Genomic DNA, 13,781 nt, shown 5'->3' with positions numbered 1-13,781 from the left:
CAGTTACATGGTTTTGTCCCTTTCCCTGTTTGTTATTATTGAAAATCTGACATTTATGTTTTCGTGAGTCCATTTTCTCGTGTTAAGAATCTCCTTCGGCAAAGAAGTGAATATGTGATGACCTCTTTTTTCCCCGTGTCAGCCATGGTAGTGCTTCGAATGGGTTGGGGTTATTGGAGTGAGCTGTTGGTTGCAATTCGCAAACTGCTACATTTCATACACTGGGCCATTAAATCTACTTTTGTTTTTATTATGTACTAAATATTGCTTTTTCATTCCTTGCTGACATGGCCTAATGGTGCTCTTTTGGAAAAAGTGTAATTGTGTTTATTTTTCAAGTGTGCACTTGTGTTCATGCAGGTTGAGTAACAAACAGCAACAAATATATGTGGTGAGGTCAGCACGCCCACACTGATGCTCTCACCGCCTGCACTCATAATATATCCTCAAACTGATCTTGAATCAGATTTCTGCCAGAGAAAGTCACTCATTTTATACCATGATTTGTAGTGATTCAGGAACAGCTGAGCTGTTGGGACTTTGTCTTTAAACTTTTATGAGTACTTTGTGTTCTGCATTAAATGGACTGAGTGGAGATGCAAACATGTGGTATTTTGATCGAGACATTTATTTAGAAGTCATTGAGTTTTGCACTGAGTTCAGACAACAGAGGGCTTCATACACCACCTCACTGTGCTCATGTCAAATAATGCAGAAAAAACAATGCTAGTGCCTAAATTAGACTCATTTAAATGTCTAACACAACACTGTAAATCTTTAAGCTGAGAATAACCTCACTGAGACACGTTAATAGAGGCACAACGCAAGACATTAAAAAATTATATAGCAAGAATAACAAATAGCCAGGACAATGTACAGTATATATTACAAGACACATTAAATAACACAATTTAAATATCCAGTCAAGTTTTTTCATTGGCCTATAACAGAAATCCTATGAGACAAACATTTCCAGTTCATTTTTTACACTGCGTGTTTTATTGGTTACACCGTGCTGGACTGCCACGTTGATGCTAAGTTTGTACAAATAATGTACATCTTATCGCAGATTTTAATATTAAGCACATATTTACATTTAGACGACTATTATAGTTTAACGCTTAACCCAATGTTTTAAAATGAAGCAGACGTCTCTGTTAGCAATTAGCAGAAATGAAACGAACAGAAAAATATGGAAAAGTGTTTTCAGTTGAACATGACCTTTTGATTCCCCTAAAATAAACCTTTCTTCATAATCCAATGCTTTCAGAACATGTGACTTTTAATACCCCGCCTATTAAAAAGAATAGTTGGCGTCTCTGTGGGTCATTTCTGGAGCAGAATAACACCGTAGGTTAAAGCTTGTCCTTCCACACTTTCATGCTTCGGAGAGCTCACACAATTGCATGTGAGCGTGCAGCGTTGTGTGTGTGTGTGTGTGTGTGTGTGTGCGTGCATGCTTGTGAGAGAGAAAAATGAACGGTGTCACAACATTGGTTCAACCTTTGCCCTTTGACCTTTAATGTCCTGGGTAGTGCTCTAGTTACCTTCTGTGTTTTTTGGTTTGCTTTAGGACATCTTGTTGTTCTTCAAAATACTTTACAAAAGAAAACAATAGAAAAGGCTTTGTATATTGAACTCAAATACTGCTCTTCAAAATTCTTTTTCAATCTTAAAAGAATAATTCGCCCCCAAAAGCATTTTATTATCATTTTGAGGTGAACTGTTTCTTTAAAATTATAGATAGGCGGTTGTTAAAAATGTCTGTTTACTAGACGGACGGTGTAATGGCCACTATCTGACTTTTTCATAATGCATGACCTTTACAGTGGAAAACGGCTCTCCCAAGAATGACCTTGATATTTTCGAACTTTCAAAACATGAATGACCAATAAATAACTTAAATAACACGTTCCCGGTTGTCATTTACATCAGCTACATCGCGGAGAACAGCCGCTTTAAAGTGCTTCCTTTTTTCCCCATCAGTTGTCGAGTTCAAACGAGAATATCATGAGAACTGCTCATCAACACGAGTTGCTGAATAGAGATTTGAAATGTCCCGCCTGTCGATCTGTAAACATTGCCCAGCAGCACTGCGACAGTGATGGGAGACCGTGCTGAGATCATTCACACTTCCAGTCTTTCTCCAAAAACAATTTCTTTGTATGGTTTAAAAATGAAATGATTGTCTGTTCTTTGATTCAGTCTCTCTGACCAAGTCTAGCTCAGGTTGCTGCTGATATCCAGGGCTTTCTGGTACACCTGGGTGACATCATCCATATCGCCCAGCAAGGAGAAGCTGCCGTTGTCTCCGGGTGAACCGGGAGGGCTGCGAGCGCCCTTTCCGCCGTGATGTGGCACAGCGGTCTGAAGACCCCTAAACCCAGCCATCTGCAGTAAGTTTTCAGCCGACAGCGAGCCTCGGATGTTGGGTTTCGGAGATGCGGGCGGCCAGTCCAATCCCATACTGGAGAGACCCTTCTCTTCATACGCTATGCTGGAGGGTCTGCTTTGGCTCCGCGGTAGATTTGAGTCTACCGGCACTTCACCATTGCTAGGGACGGCATTGTGAGCAGAATATTTCCCATTCCGCTTTAGTATACCTTTCCTCCCTACAGTTCGTTTTGGTGGCGAGCTGGTCGGAGGTTGCACAGTTGTGCTCTCTAAGAGTTCAGAAGACTCACTGCGTTCCGGTGAGGAATAGTACCCCGACTCTCGCTGCTGATTGTTTTTCAGAATGCCTTTTTTGGGTAACATGGAGACAATTTTTGCCGGCGAGCCACCCAGGGTGTCTTCTCGGTCCGGACTTGAACCGGACTCGGCGTCTTGGTAACAAATGGATCTCCTGAGCTCCACCTCGCACAAACTCTGGGAACGCTGGTCTCCACTGGTCGCTCTAGTCTTCAGGATGCTTTTTGGTCTCTTGAGACCCGATTTCTCCTCCGCAACGCCCCACAGGCCAACGTCGTTCTCCTTCATGCACTTTCTTAAACGCCGTGCTGGAGTCAAGCCCGTATTTGTAATATTAGAGGTGTTACCAGACTCGGGACGCTGGCTCTTGCCTGGTCGGACGTCAGTGCGGTTCTGCCAGTCGATGAAGCGGGCCAACATCGGTGAGCTGTTTTCCTTTTGGGTTTGGCAGTCACACACGGTGGACTTCCATCCCCAGTTCACCCACCAGTGATTTGCGATGTCTTCTACAGTAGCCCGCCGTTCTGGATTAACCATCAACATCCAGCGAATCAGACCACGAGCATCTAAGTGAAATGAAGAGAGTTACAATCCATAAAGTCAGATATTTCACTCTACTTCCATTTATTTCTTTATTTATTTGAGTATTTATGTATTTTCCATGTATGTATATTAACATGTGTTTGCTTTGACATAAAGACACATACCGGATGACTGAGGAGGTTCCCTATAATCGCCGCTGCTGATCTGACGAATGAGTCTTTGGTGATCTCCTCCATCAAAGGGCATTGTTCCATATACAAGTGTGTACAGCAATACGCCCAGCGCCCAACTGTCAACCTGTCAAAACAACACCACAGGAATAAATCACTCCATATTGGGCAGCTCATATCAGTGTAAACTGGACTGTATACGATTTTAAACAAAATTTGCATCTCTAGAAGAAATAACTTTTGGAAAGTAGTTTTAAGTGATGGTTCAACATTTTTTTTTTAATTCTGTCATCATTTAACCCCTTTCTGATTTCAAACCTGTTTGACTTTCCTTCCTCTGCAGAACACAAAAGATGATATTTTAAAGAATGTTGGTGACCGAACAATGGTGGTACCCATTGACTTGTATTGGTTTTGTGTCAATACAATAGAATGAATGAATGGGTACCGCTGTTGTTCGGACTTTTTCCTAAAATCTTTTTTTGTGCTCTGCAGAAGAAAGAAAGTCATACAGCAACTGCAACTCCCATGCAGTCTTGCACAAACACTTATCGGCAATACCAGTGGCCAACCATGGCCAATGGATTAAAAGGTTGCGCTATTTTATTTTCCTGTCTGAGTCATAAAATCAACCCCACCTATATTTATGAGCATTTGCACAAGCTTTTTTGTACACCTAAAACGTATGAGAACAATAGTTAATCTCGCATATATCTGCGTGATGATTGCACAGTGTTATTTCTCATGCTTGACCTTGTCTGCTCCCCGCAGCACCTCCACTACACAATAATGAGGAGGTATCAAGGGAAACAATGGCTGATTACAGAACAGGAAGTGTCCACTCCCCCGACACCAGACCTGCCTGACCCTGATGAGATGTGAGGAGCTCTGTGATTGTTGGCCCCGGTCCACTGATCTCTGACCAGCGAGAAGGAGACCGCTGCCTTTCCCATGAACTGGGGGGGTGGGGGTGCGGTTATGCAAGTTTGATTGAGAAACCACAGAGATCATGGTGTGTGTGTGTATGATTGAATGTCCAGAGGCGTTTAGAGTTATAATTATACCGGAAAAGTGTGGGAAATATAAATATATTCCTGTGGTCCAGACAGGCTTAGTGTTTGGGTAGTCAGATTCGGGATCATGCAGAATGCTTAATGTCCTGAAAAAACTCGGACAGCATTCCTCATTACTTTTGGCAGGATTTTAGTTTCTCATTTTATGGTGAAGGTTGTTGGGTAAGCTGACTTTGACTTTTGAAATGATTCCTGCGTGGGAAGTGACTGAAGTTGGAGTCAATTGGGATCCTTTGTAAAGTGGGATGAGGCGTGGGGGGTCTCAAACCCCGTAAAAGTGAGTTTAAAGCTATCGTTTTCACTTTTGTTATCTGTTGGATGTGTTTTCTTGTCTCTTATCTTTCATGACAGGATGCCTTCAACTGTTTCCCAGTTCTTGTTTTTCCAAGGTGAAATATGAAGACATTTTAAGAACCTTTAAAGACGTGTCTGCTACGGTTGTGTCACTTCGGAATATTTGCTTGTATGGTATATTATTTACCTCAGGACCTCGATATGGCCTTCCATTTACAATCTCTGGAGAGGCGTACAGTGGGCTGCCGCAGAACGTTTGAAGAAGCTTGTCCTTGTGGTAGAGGTTAGACAAACCGAAATCTGCAATCTATAAAAAAAGACACGGTGAGCGTTCGCCAGAAATGTGTAGAACTTAAAATCACCGGAGGAAAGTTAGAACGTACCTTGATGTTTCCGTTGTCATCCAGGAGAATGTTTTCCAGCTTTAGATCTCGATGTACAACTCCTTTCTGTAAGACATTATCAGGATCGTTGGTTTTAGATATTTAAGATCTTTTTTAACTGTGTCAGACATTAAAGATCCACCCATTTTATTGCATTACAGAAATAATAGTAACATTCCTATATAACTATGGGAAAATCTAGCCTAAGTATATATATATATATTTTACCAACTTAAGTTGAGTTTCAAAAGGGAGGAAAATGAAATGAACTGTATAGTTTGCCCTTTCAGATCGCTTCATCACCATTGTCATGGCCTACTTCCAGTGTATTCACATTAACATCCACATACGTGTACACACAAACGACATTTCCCTTCATCCTGTGTCAGAACCCGTCTGTCATATGGCCTGATCTGTGTATCCCCTCCCCGGTTTCCGTGAAGACCCTGTGATCAGAAGGGCTGGGTTGGAATCCCCCAGCTGAGGTGATGACATTATCAGCCCAGCTGTATAGAAACAAAGGCCAAACCCACCCCAAATTCCCCCAGGACTTCTGCTTTCCAGCTGACGCAGCTCTGGGTAGGAGCTGACCTTTTGTACTGATCTAGGAACAGCGGCGACTCTAATCTAACGTTAAAGCCCTATTAAACCAGAAAAACTTTTGTATGGCCAAAAAAGATCTAAAACGTGACATGAAAGAGAGAACTATGACTGAAATTTGGGTCGGATAAGCGTGAAAGGCTAATTTGAAAAATAGTGTTTGGAAAGTGAGAAAAGATGAGGTGTGGTTTGGCACCGGGTGAGAAGAACACAGCTGCGCTCTCGCTTCGAAACCTTTCATATCAAGACATTCTTGGAAGTTTAGTTTATCACCCTCATATCATGTCAAGTGCTCTGCTCATAAATCCTTTTATTTATTTCAGAGAGAGCTCAGTTTGTGCGCAAATCATGTCGATTGCACATGCAGATTGCACAGATGTCAGTGGTTTTGAGAGGGCTTCATTTTAGCAGTATGGAAAAAATGGGCCATTTTGTGATTACAGCTCATTCTTTCAGCTTTATTCCACTGCTAGGAGATATAATATAATCAAAAAATATGCAATAAAATAGTGATTTATTATGGGTTCTGTGTGGTAAGCAGGTTTTTTATTTCATAACTGTTATTATATACCGGCATTAATGGCTACTGGAGCAAACTGGAAACAAATAATTCAGATTCTGACACCATGTTTTCTTTAAGAAAAAAGTATTTATATATTATATTTGTATATATGTATATATAATATTAATGCACGTAATATAAATGAAGGCAAGAATTTAAAAAATATTTACTTTGAAAAATTAGAATATGTAGAAAGTTTTCACATTCACAAACAAAATATATATTCAAATATTTTTCCTTTTGTCATAATTTTCATGTATTTACTGTCTGTATTAATATGCATTTACTGTAACAATGCTAATTTGGAACAATCCAAAAGAAAGTGCTATACATTAGAAAAATACATATATTATCATATATTTATACTGTATATCTCATTTATTGGTCCTGTTTTTATTATTCCATTTTCCCTTATTTTCAAACTTTCCATGTCATTACTCTCTGAATTACTATTAATTTCCCACAAAAAAACTTTTGAAATGTTCACCACTTCCCCTTATCCAAAAGTCTCGATATTTATGCCCATATAAAATAACATTAAGGTGTAGTTTATTTGCTCTCCCTAAAGTTCACCCAAAAATGAATATTCTGTCAAGATTTCTCACAGTTGTTCCAAATCTGTATACATTTCTTTGTTTGGATGAAAACAGATATTTGGACATGATTGTAACTAATCGGTTCTTGAACCCCATTAAGTAAAATAGTATAAAAAATGGTATTTAAAAGTCCCCAGAACTGATTACTGTCCTACATTCTCCAACATATCTTTAACCAAATAAAATGTTTGAATAAAACAAAAAATACAAATACAAAGAATGGAAGAATTGTCACTAGATGTGAAATAAGTGGCCCTTAAAATACCCTTTTGTTATGATTGCCAGCGTTATTCAAATACCCTCCTCCCAAGCCTTCTTTTAAGACTCTGTGTAAAAGATAGTTGCACATAGACGGAAAAGTGATGCATGTTGTCTCCGCCCCTCACCTTATGGCAGTAATGCACAGCAGACACGATCTGTCTGAAGAAGTGTCGCGTTTCTCTCTCGCCGAGCTTGCGACGCTCGCTTATGTAATCGTACAGCTCTCCCTTGCTCGCATACTCCATCACAATCACAATCTTGTCCTTGTTCTCAAACACTGTAACGGGAGAAAGATACACAAATAAGCCATGACTCGATTACTCAACATTATTGCATTCTTTGCTGTCATGGTCATTTCCATTTTGTCTGCTTCACTAGCTGACGCTCGTCGTCTCTTAACTGTTTCGCTTAAGCTTTCGTTGGGCGTGGGCCAATACGTTAAGAGACGGAATGGCCAGCGAGTCTGGCTTCAATCAGGGTCATGTCGATTAGGAGCTGTCTTTGCGAGCGAGACCCGCAACTGTTAACAAGTGTTAAGTGGAAGCTAGATTGTGTATGTGCATGTGTTCGTTTGAGACAGGAGATGGTGGCGTAAACATTCCCGTTCCAAGTTAAGTGTTTTGGGAAACAAACAACACCAGTCAAGTTTTCTTAGTAGGGACTGTTAGATTAATAGCTATCATTCCAGCAAATCAGTGAAGTGTTTATCCGGAGAATCTCAATGGAATCGAGACATCAGCAACTTTTCAAGTGACTACGAATGTTGCTCCATTTAGGTCCTCCATCTGCTGACACAGCAAAGAGCATCTCCATGGCGACCCTTCATGGTTTACCGCCCGGAGGCCGGTTGTCAGGGTGACGGTCAGTGAAGCAAGCAGACAAAGAAGATTCCCGCTATTCAGGTGGGTGTCCCACATCTCCCTTGGTGTCACTTTCAACGTGTGTATTTGGACACCTGAGTATGTATTGTCTGGGTCAGAAGTCTTAACTAACAAGGCTGTTGAGTTTTCCCATCATTACAGCCTTCGAAAATGGGTGAAGTTCACATTCGAGACATTGAACCTGATCTCAGACCTGCTGCTCGAGGCCAGCTGAGTAATTACCTCTCTCGGCTAATCCGTATTAGACACAGGAGACTGAGCGTGCTCGGTTTTGGCACCGGCTGATCCATTTAAGACTGATCCAGGGTCGGTAATAATGACCCCTGACTGAGAGCATGATGTGAGTCCACAGCCGCGCTGTCTCCCGCCGTCGGTGTGGAGATAAAGCGGCTTTCTCAGGGATTTGTTTTGAGTATCCGGCTCATGCGTGTGGATCTAATTTGATGCGTTTTTGATTCATGTTTTAACATGCTCAGCAACACGCATGAGATAGTTTAAACACGCTGATTGTTGCAGGACGCTAATGGATTTTATTTTAGCATCTCCGTTAGACCAGAGGGTTGACGTGCCAAACAAGATGTTGCCCGATCAACATGTTTTGGCTATCAGATCGTATTAAGAAAGGATGAGAGGGATGAGGCTGAAGTTTTGATAAAACACATAGTTTGTGCATTCTTAGAATCAACGTGGTTTAGACAACATAGATGTTAAAATGAGCTTCGGTTTCTAAATAGGTGAGGTTGTTTTATCTCTGTGAGATATGAGGGGCCTTGAAGCTGGGTTTTAAGTGATTCTGAGTGAATTTCTAAGAGTTAAAAAAAGTAAGTGTGAAGAAAACTGAACCGGCCTACCTTCATGTATGGAGATGATATGTGGATGACGAAGAGAAGACATAATCTCGATCTCTCTGCGGATGTGCACCATGTCCTGCTCGTCTTTTATCTTCTCCTTACGGATGGATTTGATTGCCACCTGAGATCCAACAAACATTTAAATCTGTTATTTGAAGACCATTTGTACTATGCATTATGCCATCTGCAAAGGAAAATGAATGAGTGTTGACTTGAATTGACCCGATAATATTGACGGATGCTTGTTTCAGTGGCTTTGCTTGTCAGGTTGATTGAGCAGTGTTAGGGGTGTCCGGACTCTGGGGTCATAGGTCAGAGAAACAGATCACCCTTCACCCTGTCACGATGTCACAATAACATCCACAGATTAATTGTTTCCTACCTGAACCGGTAAAGTGGATAAAAGAGCTGCTAAACTACTTTAGAGCCTGGTGACCTTCTTTACAATCATTATGAATAACTATTCAGTCATATACTGCATCATACTGTATGAATTTTAGATTTTCTTTGAAAGCATTTGAGAAATATGGAGTCTGTAGAGCTAGAAAAGAAGATGGTCTAGATTCTCAACGGGTGCCTGTAACCTTGTGCAGAAATGGGTTTGTGTGAAGGTGAATGCTTTCTCAAGAGAAGGCACACCACAGAGTTATTTTTAAACGTCCCATTTCCGAACTCTCAAACAAGCTCCATCACATACGGAAGATGTCCTAGCGCTCACCAGCTGTCCTCAAAAGCGATTTTCCCGAAAACACCTAGTGGATACATTCGTCGACTTTATATTTTAGAATCGTGTCCCTTGTACTCTATGCTTGTATGCAGAATAAGATTTACCCTGGTTTCCTAGATCGGTCGTAAGGAGGGATCACAGTTACGGGAAGTGTGGTGCTTGTTCCTCCAGTGACTCATAAAACACTCAGAAGGGGAAGTGGTGCTGACAGGGTTGACTTCCTGTCCACCCTGCGTTGCTCCCAACACCGATCTGCCACCCCCAAGCCTTTTAAGGTTAAAAAAGCTACAGTGTATCCAACCAGGTTGTACATACCTGTACAATGTGTTATTTTTGGACTTTTCATTGGAACATTCTCTAATGTGCAATGTTATGACATCTGCAATGCACGCATTACGTCACAGCCCAAATCGGTGACTCGCGTAACCCTCTTCGTACCACTGCTTATGATAAAGACAGCGATGTGTTATACTCTTGAGTTTGTCACTAGGATAACGGAGGTTTTGAAGAGATTCTAAAACCGAGCCAGGGAGTGTTGTGAAAATAAACATGGTTTAAATGTGGTAAGGAGCCACTTTAGGACATTAATGTTGGATAACGTCTTGTTCTCCACACCCTAATTACGGTGAAAGCATAAACTCATTAAAATTGTATTGCAGCATCTGGCACACGGGTGATCCTTTGACCCCTCCTGAAGAGTCACATGGTACCCACAGATGAGCTCTATTGTTACCCGGCTCATGGCTACAGATCATTAAGCTAACCTGTGTTTGATGCCTTTGCCAGCTGGCGGCAGGCTTTGCTCTTCTCTAACCCCTGGCTAAACCGAAGCCTCCTCATTGTTTCACAGACATAGACCAGCTCTTTGTCTGAGCCTCACACAACAGGTGTGTTGTTTTACCTGTGTAGCATTCGGGTGGAAACGGAGCAAATTTACTCGCCTGATATCATGTGGAATGCACACCTACGACGAAGTACCATAGTATTTTTTTACATTGTAACATGGTAAATACAATGAATTTCAGTACTACTGTAATTGATATTACCATCTGACATTGTTACTGTTCTGTATCACTACAGTATGTAAGTTTTGGAAAAATCTGTCAGTTTTGTTATTTGTGTTTTACAGCATACATGCAAATGTATGATGCTATATGATGTTGTTGTTATTATGCTAACAGCATGCTGTGTTTTAAATGTTAGATAGTAAACACGGTGAAATCCTTACGAAAAAACTTTAAACCCCTTAGAGTCTTGCAGTCATTGCATCACGCCTCCCTCTGTTTTGTAGTGTCCCACCTAGAGCGTTGCATTTTTTAGATGGCATGTCGAGTTAAAAATAGTTTGTTTTATTTCGCTCTGTTTAGATTTTTCTGAACGCAAGAGTGCATCTCATGTAAACACTCCCGAAGAAGACCTCCGTCATTTAGACAAGCCACAAACTACTTCTTTTTTTCCAAAAAGTTTTGATCTCTTACAAAACATATGTGCATATACTCCTGAGCCTTATACCAAATAACACACAGTTATTGTGAACCAACGTAAATGGGACTTCTCTGGTTTAATCCCATCCACAGTGCTATGAATTCTTCCCTCTTTCTGCTAGTGAGTCATGCATTCTTTTCACTTCGAGCATCGGTCCATTGAGACGATGCTGTGTTTACTGGGAGAGAACTGAAGCTCCTGAATTTGCCAGTTCTGCTGAATGTGTTTGAGTCTGTCTGTACTTTCTCAATGACAGAAGCTCGCTCGCACAGAATGCTTTAAATGAGTTGTGTAATGCTGTCATGTCCCAAACAACTGGCATATCTTTGCTGCTGCCAAGTTTCTGCGCCGGTACTTGAGTTTATCTGTACCCTACAGATTTAGCGTTGGCTATTGACGCAGAAAACACGTCCTGGTCAAAAAAATGTATTGTGTAATGTGTCATTTTGGATTCCTGATGGTTCTATGGTAGCACAGTTTCTTTACAGTGTTGTCGAGTTTTGTACAGAGTTCTTGCAGCTGTTGACATCAGGGCACATCTCTCGTCCACAGATCTGACCCAACCGGTCCATTACTGCGCCATTTAAGATGCAGATCGTTTTGGGATTAGTACACTGACCTAGTTATTTAAAGGCAGACGTGGTTTCTACTAGATTCCCACTTATCTTTTTTTACAGATAAAATAATAATTTCTTTAAGGTTACTAGAGTGCAGGGTCTAGACCGAAAAGCGAACATTATGTAACCCATAGACTTCTTGTAACATAAACATGCCTTTGATGCTTTGAAACCTTTGACCTGAATTAGCTGACCCCTATTAAGGGAGGATGGAAGGCACCACTTGTCCCGTGAAATTGTCTGTGAAATGATGGTCATTAGAAGCGCATCCACTTTCACCGTGTTTTAGAGTAATTTTAAATATGTTAACTGATATGGAATCACCAAAGGGCACATCAAATGAGATCTCTTTATAATGACTCAATTCTTTCCAAGACAGCAATTAGATTATATTAAAATTGCTTGTTATGAGAAGATAGTGTCAAAGCGTCTCCAAAAAACAGATCTTAATAATGACAAGACATAATTCCCAAAACCCTTATGAAAATGAACCATGGTTCGACGGCATAGTTTTTTGTGTTTAGCAAAACCATAGTAACTCCAATTTTATAAGCATGTTGTTTCTTTTATTTCACTGGGCATTCTAAGGTCATACGTAGGCTATACCATTATTTTTGTTAAAGAGCAAAGAGTCTTAACTCCGTTACAATGGCAAAGATTGTGAATTAATAATAATCTAAATCGATTTAGATAAACGTGTCTGACATTTGCATAAACGTAGGTGAGCTCTTGACTCCTCAACTCACCACACGTCCAGTGTGCCTCTCTATCGCCTTCTTCACCTTCCCGTACGTTCCTCTCCCGAGAGTCTCCAGCAGCTCGTAGCGGTGTTTCAGGTTGTGTTTGTGGTGATGTTTCTTCACGCTGGATCCTCTTCGCACGCCGAGAGAGGCCGGCATCTCTCCTCCCGGATAGTCCACAGGCAGAGGCTCAGGTTGATCCTCTCCGTTACTCTCCACCTGGGACAGTTCCGCGTGCGCGGAGATCATCTCCATGCTTGCGATCGTACTGCGCGTCTCGAGGTGCTCAATAAGTCGTGAGATCTATAACTGCTATTAAAAGCTATCCCGAAGTCAGCGTTGTCGTGAGTAGTTATTCAAGATGATGAAAAAGTCTGGAGATTTAAGGGAGATTCCGCGCACTCGATGCGTCTACGGAGCGCGACGCATCATTGAATCACTAGTGAAGTCTCGTGTCGGATGCGCGCTCGCCTCTGGCAGCTCAGAAATGCGCGCACTGACTCCATGCTTTACCGTCCGTCCTACTACCGGCGTGCTGCTCACCCCTCCTTTTCCTTTTCGCAAGACTACAAGAATAAAGAATGCAGCCTGGATGAAGTTGGAAGCATGGTCTCTCTCTCTCTCTCTCTCTCTCTCTCTCTCTCTCTCTGTGCCTCACGCGCGCGCGCACACATACTCTGCGTGTCTGTATCCTGATGGAATAATGGAGTAATGGGGAACACTTAAGTGTATTATATTAGGTTTGAGCAGAGCTTTTCCAATTATGTTTCATTTACAGCAGTGTTTTCGTTGAGTTCATAATAATTGCACGTGTCCAAATGTGGCATTTGCAGTTAATTCATATAAAACTTCAACTCCGTGTATTAGGCTATAGTTTATTATATAACTTTATTATAAATAATTACAAAAAGTTAGTTATAATAAGATAAGTACTGTATATTTCATACAAAACAATTATGCACACTTACAATTGTATTGCACACTTATCCAAGTTGTAGTAGAACTATTAAGTTATATATTCAATAAGAAATCATTATGCTTTTTGCGTTCAGTTTTATAGGCAGCTGTGAGATTTTGTAATTACAGTTAGAATCTCTGGTTTATATTTTATTGAAATCCTTTAGACATGGCATCATATCCTCTTTCATATCCACGTCTGGTTCTTTTTCCTCTGCAGTTAAGTGTTTGTTATTGTTTGCGTTGTGATCTTTAACTCATGTTGTGTGTTCTCAGCACTATAACAAAACATTGTGCACATTAAGATAAATGTGGTGCAACAGCGCCCTCTAGTCATCGGTCAACATAAG

The 13,781-nt window shown here is 41.0% G+C and overlaps 1 protein-coding gene across 1 annotated transcript; it reads right to left on the bottom strand.

Moving 5' to 3' along the window:
• Positions 1 to 616: 616 nt before the first annotated feature.
• Positions 617 to 13,030, bottom strand: nuak1a (NUAK family, SNF1-like kinase, 1a). The gene is made up of 7 exons (XM_056749345.1): positions 12,481 to 13,030; positions 8,906 to 9,026; positions 7,299 to 7,450; positions 5,155 to 5,220; positions 4,959 to 5,078; positions 3,399 to 3,531; positions 617 to 3,257 (listed from the first exon to the last, which is right to left on the bottom strand). Exons 1-7 carry the CDS (start codon positions 12,727 to 12,729, stop codon positions 2,221 to 2,223), a joined length of 1,878 nt encoding a protein of 625 aa, XP_056605323.1. The 5' UTR covers positions 12,730 to 13,030; the 3' UTR covers positions 617 to 2,220.
• Between the last annotated feature and the right edge of the window lie 751 nt (positions 13,031 to 13,781).

This window comes from Triplophysa dalaica, chromosome 5, assembly GCF_015846415.1.
Source record: "Triplophysa dalaica isolate WHDGS20190420 chromosome 5, ASM1584641v1, whole genome shotgun sequence".
Classification (NCBI taxonomy): Eukaryota; Metazoa; Chordata; class Actinopteri; order Cypriniformes; family Nemacheilidae; genus Triplophysa; species Triplophysa dalaica.
This window is presented reverse-complemented; position numbering and strand designations above follow the sequence as displayed.

Bases quoted from the DNA above. Each gene is read 5' to 3' on its own strand.
- nuak1a (XM_056749345.1), bottom strand. From the start codon at position 12,729: ATGGAGATGATCTCCGCGCACGCGGAACTGTCCCAGGTGGAGAGTAAC. The intron at 9,027-12,480 runs GTGAGTTGAGGA...GTTGGATCTCAG, and splicing joins AGAGGCACACTGGACGTGTG to GTGGCAATCAAATCCATCCG. The intron at 7,451-8,905 runs GTAGGCCGGTTC...CTCCCGTTACAG, and splicing joins TATCATCTCCATACATGAAG to TGTTTGAGAACAAGGACAAG.